Source organism: Chinchilla lanigera, unplaced genomic scaffold (genome assembly GCF_000276665.1).
Source record: "Chinchilla lanigera isolate Chin_1 unplaced genomic scaffold, ChiLan1.0 scaffold00117, whole genome shotgun sequence".
Lineage (NCBI taxonomy): Eukaryota > Metazoa > Chordata > Mammalia > Rodentia > Chinchillidae > Chinchilla > Chinchilla lanigera.
Window position 1 is genome coordinate 4,192,040 of NW_004955518.1, and position 21,125 is coordinate 4,213,164.

The following is a 21,125-nucleotide window of genomic DNA, read 5'->3' on the forward strand; positions in this document are numbered from 1 at the left end:
TGATGCAGAAAAAGCCTTTGATAAAGTCCAACACTCATTCATGATGAAACCCCTACAGAAAATAGGAATAGATGGCCTTTATCTCAAGCTGATCAAAGCCATCTATGATAAACCAACAGCTAACATCATACTAAATGGTCAAAAATTGAAAGCTTTCACTTTAAAGTCAGGAACAAGACAAGGATGTCCACTGTCACCATTCCTATTCAATACAGTTCTGGAAATATTGGCTAGAGCAATTAGACAAGAGAGAAATAAAAGGAATGAGGATAGGAAAGGAAGAAGTGAAATTGCCATTATTTGCAGGTGACATGATACTCTCTACATAGAAGACCCCAAAAACTCCACCAAAAGGCTCATGGATTTAATAACCAAATTCAGTAGCATAGCTGGATACAAAGTTAACGCTCAAGTCAATAGCATTCCTGTACACAAGTAACAAACAGACTGAGAGAGAAATTAGGGAAACTACACCTTTCACAATAGCATGTAAAACAACGAAATACTTAGGAATCAATCTAACAAAAGAAGTAAAAGATCTATGCAGTGAAAATTATAGTCCTCTGAAAAAAGAGATCAAAGAGTATATCAGAAAATGGAAAGATATTCCTTGCTCATGGATAGGAAGAACCAACATTGTGAAAATGGCTATACTCCCAAAATTGTACGGATTCAATGCAATCCCAATTAAAATACCTGTAGTATACCTCACAGACCTAGAGAAAACATTCCTAAAGTTCATCTGGAACCAGAAGAGGCCTAGAATAGCAAAAGCAATCTTGGGAAACAAAGGAAAGGCAGGAGGCATCACAATTCCTGTCTTAAAATTATATTACAAAGCTACTGTGATAAAATCAGCAAGGTACTGGCACAAAAACAGACCTGAAGATCAGTGGAACAGATTAGAATATGCAGATACAACTACAAACACACTCAGTCACTTTATCTTCAACAAAGGGGCCAAACATATTCAATGGAAGAAAGATAGCCTCTTTAATAAATGGTGCTGGAAAAAGTGGCTTTCCACATGACGAAGACTAAAACTAGACCCATGTCTTTCACCATGCACTAAATTAAAGTCAAAATGGATCAAAGATCTAAATATTAAAACACAAATACTAAATTTATTGGAAGAGAAAGTAGGTAAAAATCTTGATGACATTGGGGTAGGCAGAGAGTTCATGAACAAAAACCAAACTGCTCAGGAAATACTTCAAAGAATCAACAACTAGGATCTCACCTTATTGAAAAGTTTTTGCACATCTAAAGAAATCACCAATAAAGTAAAAAGAAAACCCACAAACTGGGAAAAAACTTTAGCCAACTGCCACTCAGACAAAGGACTTCCATCTAGGACATACGAAGAATTAAAAAAAATCAGGCCTCCCAAATTCAAAGACCTAATCCAAAAATGGGCATCTAAGATGAATACACACTTCTCTAAGGAAGAGATACTAATGGCGAATAAATACATGAAAAAATGTTCAACGTCATTAGTCATTCAAGAAACGCAAATTAACACTGAGATTCCATCTCATCCCAGAAAGAATGGCTATCATCAAGAAATCAACCAATAACAAATGCTGGAAAGGCTGTGGGTGAAAGGAACCCTAGTCCAGTGCTGGTGGGAGTGTAGATTGGTGAAACCACTGTGGAAATCAATTTGGAGATTCCTCACAAAACTAGGATTAGAAGTCCCCTTTAACCCAACTATTCCCCTTCTGGGTATTTTTCCAGAAGAATTAAAGAAATCATACCACAGCAATATACGTGCACTCATGTTTATAGCAGCACAATTTGTTATAGCTAAATCTTGGAAACAACCCAGATGCCCATCCACTAAGGAATGGATAAAAAAGTTGTGGTATTTCTATACAATAGAGTATTACTCAGCTATTTAAAAAGATAAACTTGAGGCTTTGTAGGTAAATGGATGCAACTAGAGACCATACTCATAAGTGAAATAAATTGGACCCACATGTGTAAACATCATATTGTTTCCTTGGTGTAGGAACCTGAAAGACTAGGTAAAACTCGAAAGGTACAATAGATGATAGGAAAGGGAAAGAAATTTCTCAAAGAAGGAACGACTGGGATGAGGGAAAGAAGATAAAAGAAGGAAGGCAAAATATGAATATATATATGATAGCTGTGATGACTATATTGCTGTTGTCTCATGGTGTACTGAAATGAACAGTTAATGCTCACAATTTTTTATGTTCTGATCGACTGTGCATGCTTGTGTCTGGTGGTCTGAGCAACTGATTTGAAGGTAACAATATGCAATGGATTACAATGGTGAACTCCTACCATCTTGTCTAGTGAAACTCTGTATTATCTCTAAGGTTTTACTGAAGAATTATTTTCTTTTTCTCTTTAATGGTTTGAGCAATCTTTCATTCTTACATTTGATACTCTGAGCAATGTAGTTGAGGATAGTGACATGTAATGTAACAACCACTGTTGATTTGTATTAATTAGTCTTGAGACCCTGTATCACTCTGAATGTTCTTGCTTTGATTTGTTTATGTTTGTGATACTGGTATGCTGCTACTGTTCTATTTTTTTGTTTGTTTATGTCTCATGTACTACTCTCTTTAAAAACAATAAAAAAATTCTGAAGGAGATTAAAATTGTACTTCTTTCTTTTCCAATAAAAACAGAGTAATGACTACAAGAAACAGCATTGTGCACTAAGCACCCTCATCACTGTGCTGGTACATGGTTCAACGTAAACTTTATTCTTGTTTGTGGGTAATGAGGATTCACTAAATGGCCAGGCTGGGACATATCCTATTAAAAAAGGAAAGCCTTTACTTCGTTACTTTGATTGGATCCTTAATTTTCGGAGGTTGAGAATTCTAATATACTATCGATTCTCATGAGAGGAACACAGTCTACATATTAATTATACTCCTTGATAACTGTATAAATGTACACAAATCAAGTTCTTCCAATGTCACCTTATCTCTGCCCGGCTTACAGTGTTTTATTTTTAAATTTTTGCCAATAATATTGCCAGTTTATTTTCCCATATTAGACACTATTCCAGGCATTTACATGAGATAGAACATTGTCTTGCACAGAATCTGAGGCTTCAGTCTCTACTGCAAATGGGCATCAGAAGTCAGAGTTAAGCTAAATAAACGTGGAACTAAAGAGGCTGCAACTAAACATGTCAGCCCTAAAAGACCACAATGACATTCAAGTAAATCCTGTAATCCTTCTTCAAAAAGCCTGTCAGGAGGTGCATCAGGCTGGCAAGGTGTGAATAAACCTTCACAGCACTCTGCATAGCTCAAAAGCCTCTGCACGGCTGGAGGGCTAGAAAGACTGAGACTGCTGGTTCAAAACCTGGGCCCCCTCACAAGAGATCTTGCATAACTTCTCAGGCAGGAGGAGATGGGTTCTAGAAGCCTAGCACTAGTTGGCTACCAGTGCTGACTGTAGGACCATGGTGACAGTTGAAAGTATCAGCTCAGGATCATCCACTAGGAACTGGTAAAAGGCCTTGTATATGGCATACGTGTGTGAAATGTGTACCATATTTATAACCAGTCTCAAGACAAAGAGGCTCTGTGGCATGTGGCCATTAACTGGAAGTTACAATGTGGCAGAAGCACTAAGAAGGTCAGCTTTCCAAGATACAAGGTTAATAGTGAATATTTCATCTGGGCAGTCTTTACTCGCCATGCACAAGGTGTGTACGGCTGAAGGTTTCCTGGGGAACCAGCTTCATGACACCAACATCCAGGACCAGAGGTAAGTTCTATTGGGTTGCTAGTTCTTGGCCTCAGAAATGCTGGCATGGGGCATGTTTGCCGAAAGCAGACAAAGCAGTCCCAGCAATCTGTCTTTGCAGTTCTGAATGGTCTGGGCCTCAAGCTCTATGAGGCCATGTAATCCCCTCCCTCTTCTATAATCTAGGTATCTGAGATGGCAGTTTCTAGTCCTAATTCAGAGAGAGAAGGCATTTTCTTTTTGTGCATGTATCCTAAGAATCCTATTCCCAAAGCTACATACTTTTAAGAACAGGCCCCTGCCCCTGAAGGTAGGTGCCATATCCTTTTTTTTTTTTTTTTTTTTTTTTTTTGAGACAGGGTCTCACTATGTAGTTCAGGCTGGCCTTGAGCTCACTTTGTAGCCCAGGCTGGTCTAGAACTCACAAGGATCCTCCTGCCTTAGCCTCCCAAGTGCTGGGACTACAAGTGTGTGCCACCAAACCTGGCTGCCATAGCCTTTTAAATTTGTTTATATTCAAGCTAAGTCTTTTTAAAAACTTGCTACTCAATAGCCAATTCTTTTTATTCATAGTTAATACCCAGAATCTAGCACAAGGTCTGATACAGAGACACTGTTGGATACACAGAGTAAACCCCCAATAAATACTTGCAAGATGAATGAATGAATGAGTGAGTTCTAATGGCAATCCCCAAAGCAAGAGGAGGATAAGGTCAGGAGTGGGCTGCTGTGTACCAATCTAGCAAGAAGACTGCTAGAGGCAGCAAGTTGAAGATTACTGATCAGAAGCACCATGTTCTCTGTAAGTCACGGACCATTAGCAAAACCAGACACAGGGCAAGGCGAAAGAAGTAATGTTAAGCATAGAAACTTACCATAATGCCCTGCCTGGGCCTCCAGGCAACTAGCTCTTTAGCTGACAGGCATCCTCCCTCAACCTATTGGTAGTGTCTATTCAGACCACAACAGACTTTTGATGGAATTTATCTGTGTGCTAGGATTCTCGTGGTTTGATCTTTGCAAGCACACCTGAAATTCTCAGAGTTCCAGAGTTGGCAGAATAGTCATGGCATACTCATATGGTCTTGCTTAATTTTAGAAAGTCTGTGTGAAAGACTTATGTTTGGCTCCTGGAGGTCTACTTCAAAGCGTTATAGAAGGCAAAGATGGAGACGAAGACTGTTCCATCACATCTCTTCACCCAACATTGTAGTCTGCTAAGAAAGGAACCAGTGTCTTACTAGGACTTTGATCTATAAAGTCCCGTAATAACTTTAAGGGATAATTCTCTGGGTCATATTCTTGGAAAAGATGCTCTATCATTAGATGAACAACTATGATACATGCCAGAGACAATGACAAGATACGTCATTTCTAAAGGTCACAATGTCTAAGACATCGATAAATATAAATTTCAAACATATAAACTATCACCTTTTACAGTAGAAAGCCATCTAACATGTATAGAAATCAGGTTTTTTTTTGTACCAGTAATCGAACTCAGGACCTTGCACTTGCCAGACAGGGACTTGTGCCACTGAGCCATATCCCCGGCTTATAAATCAGTTCTTAAAAGCAAAAGAACTACTTGTACTTTAACTGATCTAGACATAAAAATGTGAGGTTTGCTATCAGGCATCCCATAATTATACAACAAAGTCAAGATCACTGCAATGATTAAGAAGGAACAAGAGGGGGCTGGGGATTTAGCTCAGCGGCAAAGCGCCTGCCTGGCAAGCGCAAGGTCGTGAGTTTGGTTCCCGGTACCGGAGAAAAACCAAAAAAAAAAAAAAAAAAAGAAGGAACAAGAGCCATGTTTATAAGACTTGCTGGTGTAAAAACAGTCTGAGTCCTTACATAAAGATTTCATGAGGATGTGAGTATTTATAGGTGTATTACATAAAATAAAGCATCAGGGAGAAAAATTAGGAAACTGTTCCATGCTAAAACATAAAATGATACTATTTGCTCAAGAAAACTAGGATTTACAAATAATCAGTCATCCATGAAACAAAATTTCTTTCATCCATTCACCATGTATGTACTGGCTTTCTCCTCCGTGCTGAGCACTGTGGTAGCCTTCAGGACCAGAAAGACACACAGTCTTTCTACCTCCAGGGAGATCTCTCTGGGCTCCTCTTACTGCACACCCATACTACCTCCAGCACTCTCCAACTGAGTTCCTGAAGATGCTATTTAGCTCCTGCTAAGGGGTACAGTGACACAGTGAGGGTGAAGAGGCCAGCACACTGCCCAGTCATCTGTAAATCCACTCTTCCTTGCCCATCCCAACAAACACCAAGAGCCACAAATTCGGTCCCAGCTGTGTACAACTATTAGCCATCTAACCTTGAGAAATTCATTTCAGCACTGAACCGGGGCCTGCTCGGAGAATTCTCTTCTTGAAGCCCCTTTCAGCTCACAGGAAAGATGAGTAAAGATGTCTAATAAAGGGCAGACTCATTACCTCACAAAGGGACCTGTGCTACCAATGACTCAAGTTAGAAAATTCTTTTTTTATGTTGAGCTGAAATTGTCACTCTGTGAATTAAAGCACAGGTATTTGGTCTGTGCATTATAGTAACACAAAACTGCTTCTCGGACCTAGGAATTTCCTAAATCTTAAAGAGACATCTGTTACACTTCCCTAAATCTACAAAATGCTAATCACTCCATGATTCCCACAGCTTTTATAATATTGATTACCTTCTTTCTCCCATGAGCTCTTTAGCCAGCATTTCTCTTTAAGACAAGGTTTCCAGAATATAATGTAATATTCTAGATTCACAGTCTGCCCGGCAAACGATTATTAGACGTCTGGTAGTGTAGCTTACAAAGCTGAACAATGAATTCTACTCATTGAATTCAAGTAGAAAACAGTGAACACAGAATAATCAATTAGAGAAATACTATCAGGATCATATTTGTTAAAAACTCCACAACAAAAAGGCAGGGTGTAGAGTGGTCAAGTGTACAGATCAAGGCCAAATGTCCTAGATGAATTCTGATTCCATATATTATTCCATATATTAGTTATTCCATATATTAGATGTTAGTCTGTCTCACATTCTCCATCAATCAAACGGGGGTTATAAAAGTTCTTACCTTATAGGATTGATACAGAGAATTAGATAAGTTATCAAGTATAAAGCATTTAGAACAGAAACATAGACACAAAAAATTTATCAAATAAGGTAGGCAGTTTGTTTATCTAAGTGATTCTTCAAGTGATCTAAATCCCCTTTGAGCAACATGTATTCAAAAATGATATGAAAAAGAAAAAAGCTTGTAGTTATTTCCTTTGGAACTAAATACTGAAATATTAATGGATAAAAACAAACTGACACATTCTTAAGTTCAAAGGACTTTCTATTTCTATTCAGAGAGAGGAACTGAATTGTATCAGTTGAGAGGAAGCTAAAGGGAAAACCGAATAAACAAAAACTAACCATTAAAAAAATAAGTTCTTAAGTACAGTTTTCTCTCCCATTAAAACTTTGCCTACTTATTTCAATAATACTGTACATGTATAATTTATCATATTTTATGTGCCATAAGAGCATACTCTTTCCTTACTGATTTAATTGCATGTATGCTGATACAAAGAGTCATAATCAAATGCTAATCAACTTTGCAGCACTCACTTAGCTCTAAAAATAAGGGTGTCCATATGATGCCTGAATTTTACCCAGCAAGTAACCCAGGTAGATGTGAAGTAACTGCAGGATTTCACACAAGCCATGCAGACCATGTTCTAAAATGCTAAGGGTGATTAAAGAAAACCAATTAAGTGACTATTTCTTTCTAGTTAAGCAAACAAATAAGCACACAACAGAAAACATATACTTCTGTCTCTAAAAATTTCCGTAAGCAGTTTTAACAATGTCAATACAATAATTTCTTTAAAATGATGAGTCATTTGTTTAGTTTAGCTTACTCTTCATTAAAATTTAAAGAAAATAGCTATTTCAACAGCACCTTTTGAAAGCCAAACATGTATCTTGTGATCATGATGACTTTCAAATCACTCAAAAGCTCTTCTTTAGCAAGTAACAAGGCATAATTATCTTTATTCATTATCAAATGGTTGTTTATCGTAGTAATACCTATTATTGATACAAAAGTATAAATAAACCCTAACTATACCTCTGAAAGACAGGCAGGATGGAATGTGCTCTCAAGATGATGCTCATCCACAGATCCTTTCAAAATCCCCAAGCTTTTAGGAACTGGCAACATACTGCCACTTGTGAAGGAAATAGAGGGGGTGATACATTTGGGATAATAACAAGTACTCAACACTTGTTAAACTGTATACACTGATCCCTGTGTTACTATTTTAGTGTACTATCAAATTCATTTGATTTTCACAGACCTATGGGGCACACAGCATTGCTATCCTCAATACAGGTGAGGAAACCAAGGTTTAGAAGGGTTAACTAATTTGCTCAAGGTCACGTGACTGGATGTGACCAAGCAAGGACCCAAACCCAGACTTTCTAACTGCACAGTCTAAGCTTATCCTCTGCAATTTGGTACTTTTTAAAACATGATAGGAACAGAAAGAAAGACACAAATACAGCAATGGATACAGGAAGAAAGAATGGAGGCAAAAACTCTCTAAATGCAGAGGATATTGTGAAAGGAAAGAGCCTTGGGCACGACAGGAGAGGTCTGGGGCTCTTTCCCGGGGTGGCACCAATAGGAAATTAATTCTTTCCAGCCACACGCTTACATACAATGTAAGGTTGTGTTAATGATAAACATGCTAAAGTGAATACGAACTGCCAATAGCATAAAAATAAAGGTTTTAAAGAATGTTTAAATGAATCACAAAAAATAACACTATAGATGCTACAATCATAGAAGACATCATGGTAGAACTTAAATAGCAAGTAAGTTAATGAACATTAACCTAAATGCTCATTTGGTGACAATAAGGATATATCATATGATCACATCACTGCCACCTAAAGTTACAAATGTTTTCAGAGTTTGTAGGGTTTTTGGTTGCTGTTGCCTAATGCAGAAGATACTTACAAACCATAAAATCACACTGTGGTGAAATGTAGCCCAATTTAAGGCAATTAAAAATCAGCTGTGTGAGCCGCATGTAGTGGTACATGCCTATTAGCCCAGCACTCTGGGAGGCTGAAACAGGAGGATTGCAAATTTGAACCTAGCCCAGGCAACTTAGCAAATTCTTTTCTCAAAAAATTTAAACAAAGGGCTAGAGATATAGCTCAGAGTGAAAGTCCCGGGAATAATTGCCAGTACTGTGGTGGTGATGGTGGTAGGGAGTTGCGGTGTGTGTGTGTAAATGTGTATTTTAATTTATCACATTTAAAGATATAGAGGAAAGGATCCTAGCTATGCTATGTGACCAACAGACATTGAGAGAAAAATGGGCATTGTTTTAAGCCACTACATTTGTGACAGTTTATTACACAGTGTGATGGTTGATACATTGTGTCAACTTGGGGAGTCTAGAGGTTTGGCTAAGTGATTCAGCAGGAAGCCAGGGTGCTTACTTTGTATACATCCAGAGCCTGTGGAAGATGAGGGCAAAGACTATGTGAGAGCTACACGCCGCTTAGGTGGGGGTAGCCTGTTTACAAAGTAAGGCAGAGAAAGAAGCTGCCTGCTGCCATTCCTCCCTTTTGCTCTGGCTGTTTGCTGTTCAGCTGCCATTCCCCCCTTTGCTCTTGTTGCTTTGCTATCTTCTGCCTCGGAGCCAGCCAAGTATGGACTGAAACCTCCACAGACTGTAAGCTAAATAAACCTTTCCTTCCTTAATTTTGGGCGTTGGGTATTTTGTCTCAGCAACGAGAGAAAAGTAACTAAAACACACGGCAATAGAAAACTACTAAAATCCCCAACACACGGCAATAGAAAACTACTAAAATCCCCAAGAGGACGCAGACAGCCAAGAAGAAAGACTAACTCCAGGTGTGCGAGAGGAAGGCTGTGCAAGAAAGGAAAAGTAATCACAGTGTACGCCGATTTTCAACCGGGCCCACAAAGCTTGGCACTACTGTCTTGAGGGTCTATGTCCCCTATCTCCAGCTGGACCTAGCCCCGGTGACTGGCTCAGGCCAAGTGAGTGCAGAAGCGATTCTGAGTAGTGTCCAGGTCAGGGCAGTTGCCGCCCTGCTCTGTGCATCGCTCACTATGGAGCCCACTGAGTTTTGAGGCAAAGCACAAATTTTCCACTTACTATTTATAGATTTTCCTCTGTGATACTGTTCCTTGTCAATATACCACCCTCAGGGACTTCAAGAACAGAGCTGTTTGTAATGAGGCACAATTCAGCCACTCTGTGATTCTCCAGCCACAACACCATCACAGCACACCAGTGACCTCCGACACGAAGCAACTGAAATAGCAGTGCCAGCAGAAGCCACTGCAGTCTAGGAAGGCAGGATATTTAAAACTTTAAAGATAGGGAGGATTGTCAGTTGCCAGTTGAAAACAGATCTTTTGCTCCACTTTATACCCTGGAAAGCTATACCAATTTCATTTGCAGAAGCTGGACGTGGTGGCGCAGGCCTGTAATCCCAGCACGCGGGAGGCTGAGGCAGGAGGACTGCTGCAAGTTTGAGGCCAGCCTGGGCTACAAAGTGAGTTGAAAGCCAGCCTAAACTGCATAGTGAGACCCTGTCTCAAAAAGATAAAAACAAACAATTTCATTTGCTATAAAACCCTTAAGTGATCTGCCTATCTTTTTAATCCTTACATTTCTAGTCCAACAAACTTCAGACATAATGTTTGATTGAATAAAGAAAGCTCTTGAAAATATTTCAACAGTCTGCTCATGTCTAAAATGAGCTTTCATCTTATTAATTAAAATCAAGAAATACAGATAAGGTAAGGTACTGTTGGTAAAAAGCACAGACTCCCTAGCCTCAAAGAAGTTATGATAAAAACACACTTAGCAGGGACAGGGCAGAGTAAGGTAAATCCTATCAGAAAGACAAAACAGGACAGAGTACTTTGGAGGGCAAGGAAGAGCAGCAGAAAGGACTGAAACCTCCCCAGGCTCAGGCTCTCCAGTTTCTTTGGCCTCCTTCTGCTCCAAACCTCGAGCTCACCTTCAACTGACATTACTCCATCCTTCAAATCTTAACTTATGGAGAGATTTTTTCACATCAACTCTAGTTCTTGATTAAGGAGAACGTGTACTCTCCTCCATCAGTCTCCACAGAAGTCTCTACCTCCCAGGGGAAGGCAAGCGGCTACTCCAGTCCGTGTGACTGACGGGCTCCTCCAACTCCGTTCCGCCCCACCTTCACTCAGGAGGAAGGGAGACCAAGCAGCATTGACCTTCGACCTCCAGTATCTTATCAGAGCCCTGTGCTCAGTGGCTACTGGATCCTGCTCAGCTCTCTCTGACTCCTTGGGTTTTATTCTCAAAAGCTGGGACTGGCGAAAGGGAAGATAAATGAGTTGATCCCTCAAATATCCATCAGTCCAAATCAAGAGATGAGCAGCTTTTTGTCCAAAATGTGCTATAAGTCGTCAATTCTGGATCGGTTCATTTGTTCCCCATTCACATTTAAAGAATATTCTGTAAACACAGACACTGAGGGCATTATTAAAAGTGCTGTCCAATCTTTGGTAGGCAATATTTATACCCAGTAATCTTCTATAGGTCCCTGTTTATTTCCAATACTCTCTCTCTACAGAAGCGACTTTAAACCTTCCTGAACTTTCACTCATAAAGATAACCTTGTCTTCAATCTCACTGAGAAAATGGCAGTACAGGGGTTTGACATATATCAATTCCCCCTACACCCTTCTGTTTATTCAGCGATTTTTTTGGGGGGGAGTGGGGGGTGGGGGAGCTCTACTGAGGATTGAACCTTGAGCCCCAGCCCTTTTTTATTTTGAGACATAGTTCATTAACTTGCTAAATTGCCCAGACTGGGCTGAACTTCAGATCTTCCTGCCTCAGCCTCCCCGAGTGCTGGGACAGCAAGTGTGCACCAGCGCCTGGCTAATTATGCATCAATCATGTTCCATTGATCATTCTCTCTCTCCTGAATCTTGAACTCCTGTTCTAGCAGTTCCTTCCTCTCTTCACACTCAAAACCCATTTTTTAAATGAAACAAATGAACAATAACAAACCACCAGAACATTCTTCTGCTGTATCTGTTCTCTTTTCTAATAACCAGGCTTTGCAGAAAAGCTAGTTCTGTCTGTCTTCACTTCGCATTCCCTGTGCAGTTGCTACCCCACCCCATCACTATGCGCAGCAGTGTGGCCAAGGAGTCCCAAGTTCACAGCATCAACCACCACAGTTCCAGTTCTTCTTTGACTTGACTTCTCTAGTAATGTTCAACCATTTCCACCTTGAAACTCTCCCCCTACTGGGTTTTCATGTCATCACTGCCTCATGATTCTCCTTTATTCAAGAATGATCTCACTCAGCCTGTACTGGTCAAACCTTACATTTAACATTTTCCCAGGATTCTATTCTTGGCCTTCCTCTTCTCCAAGTAAATTCTCCCTGGGGAAGAGGGAGAGGAATATTTACAGTATGAATTACCCCACATGCCCATAAATCACTAAGATTAACTCTGAATTCACTTGCTTCGTGCCCCTGCCTCCTCTCCCAGTGCTCACCTCAAGCAGGCACTCCCTGGGTGCACTGCGCCACTGTCTCCCTGCTCTGGCTGGCAGGCCCAGGAAATGGCCATGCTTGTTTGTGTCAGTAGCGGCAGCTTCCTGCAGTGAGCCTGGGAGTGTAGATGGGCATGCAAAAGCAACCATCTCCTCAAAGACGCATAACAAAAGCGGTGAATCTTACAGCAGCTGAGAGATACGCAGCGATATAAGGTATCTTGCCTGAGCTTCACTGCACTACCTCGTTGCAATCTGGAGGTGAATTTTATATCTATCTGTAAATACTACACACATATGTCTCTGAATTTCTATGCTTAGCACAAGTGCTTAGCAGGAACTCAGTTCACATTTTGTGAATGAACAAAGTAGAAGAGGAGACTATCTGTAATAAATTCTGAAGAACTGGTGAGATTTCATTAGCTACAGATCTGGGAGAACTCATTCATGTCAGAGAGAACAGCAAAGCTTTGCAGGCAGACAGAAGAGTGAAACAGGTGGGGTGTGCAAAGACAAACAGGGAATTACAGTAACACTAGCATGCTGAAGCATGATCCTGTAAGACTTTATGGCTGAATTCAGTGGGAACAGACTAGGACTTTTTTTTCTGTACTGGGAATTGGGCCCAGCACCTTAGCACTGAGCTATATTCCTCATGAACCCTTTTCTTCTCTTTCTTTCTCCTCCCTCCTTCTCTCTTTCTTTCCGTCCCCCTACCACCCTCCATCCTCCTCCTCTCCCTCTCTTTTTTGAAACAGCATCTCACTAAGCCACTAAGTTGCCCAGGCTGGGCTCAAATTTTGATCCTCCCAGAGAGCTGGAATTACAGGCATATGCTACCAGGCTGAGCTCAAGCTAGGTGTTTTAAACAATGCAATCTAATTAGACAGAAGAAACTGAAACAGAGGACACTTTTTAAGTAGCTCTCAAATGAATCAGCTACATGAGAAGAAATGAAGGCCTGAACTATATCAACTGCCTGACCAACAGCTACTGGAAGAAAAAGAGAAGAGAATGAAAAAGTATTTTTGAGGTTGTTCATAAATGATAAAATTTTTGAGTATTCAAAAATAATTCAGTTAACTGAAGTATTTAAGAAAAGTGAATTTTTTTTTGGAGACAGGGTCTTGCTGTGTAGTTCAAGCTGGCCTTGAACTCACTAGGTATTCAAGGCTGGCCTTGAATTCATAGCAATCCTTCTGCCTGAGCCCCCTGAGCACTGGGATTACAGGCATGCACCACCACGCCTGGCCTAGAAAGTAAAAACTTTTAAAGCACTAAAATTAAAAAGTCCAAAAAGGAAAAGATATGTTTATTTGTTTTTGTTTTTTTTCTGGTACCAGGAATCGAACTCACGACCTCACACTTGCCAGGCAGGCGCTGTGCCGCTGAGCTAAATCCCCAGCCCCTGGAAAAGATATGTTTAAAAAAATTCACTTGAGCCTAAATTTATTGGCTCAATAGACCATGAGTGGTACTGGGTATGACAGTACATGATAGAGTTAACAGAGTATGCTCTGTTGGTAAGAACTCCATGTGCATAAATTGACACACAGTTGATAATCGGACAAGGCATCAAACATGCTCAGGAAAAGCCATTCTGAAACCTCGAAAAGGGATTTAACAGAATGTAACCATACCGTGAAGCTGTTGTTGGCATTTTTTGTGCTTGCTTCAGCTACACTGGCATCTGAGAGGTCAACTTCATCAAATATCAAAGACTGTTAATGAAAAAAACACAAACACATTAGATGAATATGTGGACCTATGCACTTCAGTCCATTTTTGCTATCAGGTCATAACCATGAAAGCTACATCAAGTATCAGAAATAGAAAACAAAGAAAAAGTTGAGGTAGTTGTCTTTTGCAATTTCTGTTTAGAATGGATAAGTAAACCCACAGAGTACAATTCATGAATCCCAGACTGAAAAGGATTTTAAAGAACCCCCAAAGCACTGTTTGGAAGCAGTGCTGTGTGCTCTCTGAAAGCACAACAGGTATCACGTGTATGGAATCTAATGACAGTAGCCTGTGTACAAGAGCACAGGCACACACAAGTTTGTAACAACCTTGCCAAGAAACAGAGGCTACGTCACTGCCCCTGGGCTGGCTAAGTGGGGACCAAGAACCAGCCCGTGCTCAGAGCATGGTCAGGTTCCAAATACTCTGAATCTTACTTTCCTCACCTATAACCAGGTATTCAGATGAGATTATGAATGTGCTATACAAATAGAAGATAATCTTTTTATACTCTTAAATCCTGTTTTCAATCAAATGTGTTAGTGGTAAAAGCTCCATAGAATTGAACTTATTAAAAAAAAAAAACAAGTTAGCAATTAGGAAATTCTTACAAATAAATGTACCCTTTCCACTTTTAGAGAGTTCGTCACTGTTTAGTCTCATTCAGTGATCTTCAGTGTTATGCCAGTAAGGCTGGCACAACACAGCTCCTCCTGGACTGCAGAAAACAGGGTCCCCTTTTTCTGATAGGGAGCACATACCTCACTTCCTGCCCCACATCTTCAGAGGGTTACACTAGTCTACACTAGTTACACTAGTGAAATCAACCAATCAGGCACCTGTCCCCTAACTGGAATGAATTTACAGTCTACCACAGGAGATAAAACAGACAAAACCAAACGTAACAGAGGGCAGACTATTAAAAGTAGAAGAGAAAAAACACAATGAAATGCTAGAGAGGATCACTGAGGATTTTGCCAGTAAAAGTCAATTCCTTCTCTTATGAGTGATAGAATTAGATGTAATAGAAGCAGAATGTAAAGAAAATGGGGTTTCATCAAATAGACAAATAGAGACACAGAGACAGTCATTCTGCATATGGGAAACGTGGAACAAAGACAACGGCTGTCGAGCACTCAACCCTTCTACAGATAAACTCGAAAGACAGGATGGAGACAGACCAAGGATGACCTTGACCATCCTGACCTCAACTAAGAATATTTTATTGGCTTATGATACCTACATAAAGTTCTATCATAGCCGCATAAACTAAGAATTATTTCCTTGTTTATGACTACTAATTATATCAGGAACATAAATTTTAAAAAATGCAATGATTAATTATTCTACAGGCATAGTAGCAAGAAATCTTAATATTTATTTTTGAATACTAAAATATCAGTTCTAAATATCAGTTACAATATCAGTTTTATAAATTTTTCTCTGAAAAGCACACTGTAATTTTATTGAAATGTCATATAAAAATTAAAATTATCCTTAAGTGTTGATTTTGATGTCAATATGATGTTTACTCTTTTTTTTTTGGTACTGGGAATGGAACTGAGGACCTTGCGCTTGCCAGGCAGGAGCTTGTGCGCTGAGCCATATCCCCAGCCCTTGATGTTTATTCTTAATTGCCAGCACACTACAGTGATTGTGTTATTCCAGACACTACCTAAGTATGAGACGTACATTATCACCTTCAAGCTTCCTCTCAACAACACTTGCTAGCCACTGCCACTCAGTGCAGTTTGCTGAAATTAGGACAGAAACCCTTACCTAGATTCTGAGCATGTGTTCTTAGCAATTATTTCTCTTTCTCTCTCCCTCCCTCTCTGTCTCTCTCTTTCACACACACATACACACACCCCGTCAGGGAAAAAGTTAAGATGAAAGGTAGCAGAGATCTCAAAATCTGAGTTTGTATATTTAATAAGATTCTATTTGATATTTTACTTTAGTTGAGCAGGAAAAAACTGTAGTACAATCTTCCTGTAAGTTTATTCTTAAGAGACCTGTTATGGGACTGACTTGAAAAAACACTCTTGGGGTGGGGTCCAGGACAGATCAGAATTATATGGAATCCACTTAAGAGCATTAATGATACCATTAATGATACGGTGAGATTCGATCCAACCACAATTGATAAACCATCACAATCTCAAGCACTTAAAACTAATATTCTTTTGAATTACCTTTGAGTCCTTTGCATAATAAAGTGTTCGGCCTCGAAGTTTAAAGTATCGCCTTTTCCACCTTTGGAAAGAACTTGTTTGCTTCAGTAGTTGTCCTTCTTTAACACTGGTCTGGGGAGAAGAAAAAACACAATGACATGATTAAAATGACAGCTGAACCAGAATCAATGACACACAGCGCTAATATTTTGAATAGTATTTCTTTTGTTTTAAAGATTATAGGAGAGAATATTTTGATCTCATTATAATGCAGTCTAAGGAGCACACGTACAAAGCCCAGCAAGCAAAAATGAATTTGACATGATTTTCTGCCTTCAAAGAACTCACAAATAGCATGAAAGACACACGCACTCCCCCTCACATCTGCAATACAGTGTGATGTGCACACTTTCGTACAGAGTAAGCACAGCACAGGGGCAGTGTAACATGCTGATTATGAGCACAAACGGGCCCCACAGCCAGAAACCTGGTACTCCTAGGAACACCACAGACAGCTGGGTGAGTGAGACAAGTTATTAAACTTCTCCATGTCTTACTTCATTCATCTGTGAAATAAGATCGTTAGCAGGGCAAACCTTATAGGGCTGGATTGAGAAACAAATAAACATGAAAGGACACATTGAATAGCACGTGGTAAGTGTTCACTTAATGTTGGTTATTACAACAAATGCAGATACAAAATATCTGTTTTCTTCTATCCTGATCTTATTACCCATCTCCACAAATTTCTTTCCATCTTCTAACATATAATATTATTTATTTATTTATTATGCTTATTACACTACCCCTATTAGAATATAAAGTCCCTGGGTTTATTGTATCTAACAAAGTTAAATTTACTGTTTTGTTTTGATTGGAAGAAATGGGAAAAGGGGAAGAAGGAAGGAAGAAAACTTCACTGGTGCACTCCTGTAAGACTGTCCTCATGAGACAGGTCACAAGACCTGCTCAAACAGATCCACTTAGACTGGGTCCAAGAGAGTTAATACTTCTGCTGAATTCGATAAAGAGTACTAATGCTATAGTGAGTCTGCAAGATAAAAATGGCTGAGAGAAACAAAGTTTTAAATCATCCTATGGGACTGTGCACCGACATAACTCTAGAGCCAAGAATATTGCTTAGCATACATGATAATGAGATCCGTATGAATAAAGAGCAAGTGCTGAGATCAGACCCTGTTTATTTGATTCCAGAGTGTATCTGCAACTTTCACACCATCCCGTCTCTTACTATCAATAAGACATAAAATATTCAGCTGTTTGTTTTCTCCAGTAAGGTAATTAAGTTATATTAATGTTTACTTTCAATTTCAGTAAGAGATTTCCTCTAGAGCTTGCTCTAAGAGTATCCTCCAGGAATTGTGAGATCATTGAAATTCAATAATAATAAAATACTTTTAAAAACTTCATTACCAAAGAGCTCACTTAGACTCAGACAGTCCTCAAGCCAACTCTATCACATACTAGCAGTGTGAACTGAGCCTGTTACTCCCACTCTCTGTGTCCATTTCCTCTCCTCTCCAAAAAAATAGGAAGAACAATGCTAACTTCACAAGCTTGTTGCAGCTAATTTCAGGGTAAGATAATGTCTGCAGAGCACTTAGTATACTGTCTGGCTTACAGAAAACACTCAGTAAGTGGCAGAAAGTGTCATGATTATGATATCATTATGCTATTAAGTTTGGGGAGTAATTTCCAGGCATCAAATTAGAAGAGCTTCTTGGGAAAAGTAAATAAGCATTCACAGGCCACTGCCGGGGCAAATAACAGCTGGACTGACTGGAGAGTATCAAGAGATGAGATTATGAGAGACAAGAGCCAGGACACACTGGCCATGACAGGGAGTCTGCTTTTTATTCTCAATGCAAAAACTTAGCGAAATGCTTGAGGCAAGAGACAGACACTGGAGAGAGGGGTTCAAAAGGAGGTAGAGAAACATTAGAAGGCTGCTGCAGGACTGCAGGGGAGGGACACACACTCCAACTACGTTTGTTGCATCGTTCACTGAGATGAAGAGCAATAGAGGCATTTGCAGTGTTATTGTGGAGGAGCAGCTACTGGACATGTTGACAGACATAGAGGACAAAAGAAAGAAAAGAACCAAGGAAACAGTTCGTATTCATCTGACTCAGCCAGCCAGATACAAAAGCCTGGGTGAGAAAGAGGTGGACAGGGAGAGTGAACTGTCTGAGAAATGAAAACTAGAGGAAACCGTGGCTCAAAACATTGGTTCTTCAATTCTTATGGGAGTACAACTGAGAGTAAGCCAATGGAAACTGTGAAGCCACTTGAAATTGCAGTGCCCTGGAGAACAGCCCTCACCCACCCACAGCAAACTTCATTCTGAGCTTGGAGCTAAGTGGGGACCATGCACGGGGGTTAGGCATCCTAAGTGAGCCCTACCAGCCCACGGGTTAGTGCCTTTACTGGGCTGTACCAGCGAGTAGTGGTTGAAAGTTCCAGTTCCCAAGCTTCCACCTCTAAAAACCTAGGTCTCTGAGAGACACATACAGCATGGCTTGTTTGATGCTGCCACATGAAAGATATTTGTATCTAAATAATTATTTGTGGTACAAAAAGCTTAAAAAGAAACATCAAACCAAAGGATGCTATTAGCACATGTTCCCCCTTCCTGCCCAAAGGATGGCTATCAACCGGAATGTTCCTCCAAGACTGTGCAGTATGTTTGAGTTAAACTATGCAGTAGGACTTAGGTACTTGTAGACCTTAAGTAAGGACAAGTAAGGGGTACAGTTCTTGTCTAGCATACTCAAGGCCCTGGGTTTTATCGTTAGTACAGGAAGAAAAGAAAAGGAAGAAGGGAGGAAGAAAATAAAGAGAAAGAGACAGACAGAAAGAGAAAGAAAGAAAGAAAGAAAGAAAGAAAGAAAAAGAAAGAAAGAAAGAAAGAAAGAAAGAAAAAAGAAAAAAAAGAAAAGAAAAGAGAAGAGAAGAGAAGAGAAGAAAAAGAAAAAGAAGAAAAGAAAAGAAAAGAAAAGAAAGAAAAAGAAGGAGGAAGGGAAAGGAAGGAAGAGGAAATTGATTTTCCAACAGAAAGAAACCTGGTCACAGATCTTCAAACTGTTCCCCCAAAAGAGGGCAAAATGAGTGAGATTCAATCACATAAGGGAACATTTTACAACACTAAGATATGGCACTGAGAGACTATTTCATGCACCCAACTACAAATACACAGGCTAGGGGAAAAGTTATGAATGAAACTCAAAGCTACAAGCCAACAGGAACAAGCTAGACAGTGACAGGGCATGTAAAAAGGAATTTCAACCAGAAACTAACATGGAGGGACAAAAAGCCACGTGTGGAAAAGTGCTGCTGCTGGGAAAACCAGAAAAGAACCCAACACGTAAAAGCAGTGTCGAGGTTTAACACAGTATAGACCTGTGGGAAATGAAAAACAGAAAGGGCAGTGATGATAAGAAACGTATTTAAAGACAGCTGTGTATTTTAAGTTTCTGCCAGGCTAACTACATAATTTAAAAGTGAACATATAATTTGCAATCTCAAATTTTCTTAAAGAAGTGGTTCCCAAACTTGATGGAGTATCCAAACTACCACAAGTTTTTAAAGTACTGATTCCTGGGCACCACTCCAAGAGAGTCTGATATAATTAGCCAGATGTTCAGCCCAGGTATCAGTAATTCTTAAGTGCCCCAGGTAATTCTAATGTATGCCATAGTGGAGAATCGTGGGCTTAGGTCAGGGCAGGGTCCCTGGGCATCCACATCTGTTACAGTTGGTCTTAAGTTTTGGATTCAACCAATCACAGATGGAGACTATTTGGGAAAAAACGGTGACTGTAGTCTATGTGTATAGACTGTTTTCTTAGCCTTATTTTCTAAACAATATAACTACTTACGTTTATTGGATATAAGTAATCTAGAGATGATTCAAAGTATATAGCAAGATGTGCATAGGCTCATGCAAATGCTATGCCCCTTATGGGGTCTTAAACCACATACTTCTTTCTTTCTTATGGGTATATGTTTGCAATACATGATGTTTACATTTGTTTGGAGGACTGGTCCATGCATATAAAACACATTTTGACCATTTTCAATTACCTTCCCCTGATCTCTTCCTTCTCCAAAAAGTCTGCCTTTACTTTATTCTTTTATTTATATTTTCGGTTTCTCACAGACAAGAAATCATTCCGTATTTGATTTTTGGTGTCTTACTTATTTCACTTAACATTATGACCTCAAGATCCTTCCATTCCCTTACAAATAACATGAATTCATTTTTGATGGCTGAATAAAATTCCATTGTGTGTATATATGTACCCATTCATCCACTGATGAGCCTCTTTTTAAGTCAAAGAGTATCTTTCAAATTATTTAGCTAAAGTGATTGTATGTTTTAATGTAGATTCAAACTTATTCTCAAAACATGCCTTCTCTTCATTATATTCTCAGTTTTTGGGGGCGGGAGGTATGAGGAATCAAATTCAGGACTTTGCGCTTGCCAGGCAGGCGCGTGTACCGTTGAGCTATATCCCTGGCCCCGCTTCATTATATTCTCCAAAGGCACAATGCCCCTCTACTCATCTGTATAACTGAGCATGTCTTCTAGACCCGTGTTCAGAATTCATGCACACTCTGCATAATGACATGATATGGTAACAGCCGCATCTTAAAAGCTGTCTCTGGACCAAGGATAAAATGTTAAGAATTACAAAGAAAGACACTGTCCCTCTTTATGTGACACGAGATGCTAACTGTAGTGACATCACGCGGCACTCATCCCCTCTCATCTTACTACTTGCTTTCTTCCACCTCATAGCTTCTAGATTCAGTCAACCAACCAAC

The 21,125-nt window shown here is 39.7% G+C and overlaps 1 protein-coding gene across 1 annotated transcript in view; it reads right to left on the minus strand.

The window, feature by feature from the left end:
• Dgkh (diacylglycerol kinase, eta) overlaps positions 1-21,125 on the minus strand; it is a gene marked incomplete in the record, with an annotated part of 158,958 nt that overhangs the window by 87,340 nt on the left and 50,493 nt on the right. Inside the window, 2 exon segments of the mRNA XM_005409113.2 lie at positions 14,005-14,085; positions 16,300-16,410. Coding sequence (XP_005409170.2) covers positions 14,005-14,085; positions 16,300-16,410 — 192 coding nt within the window.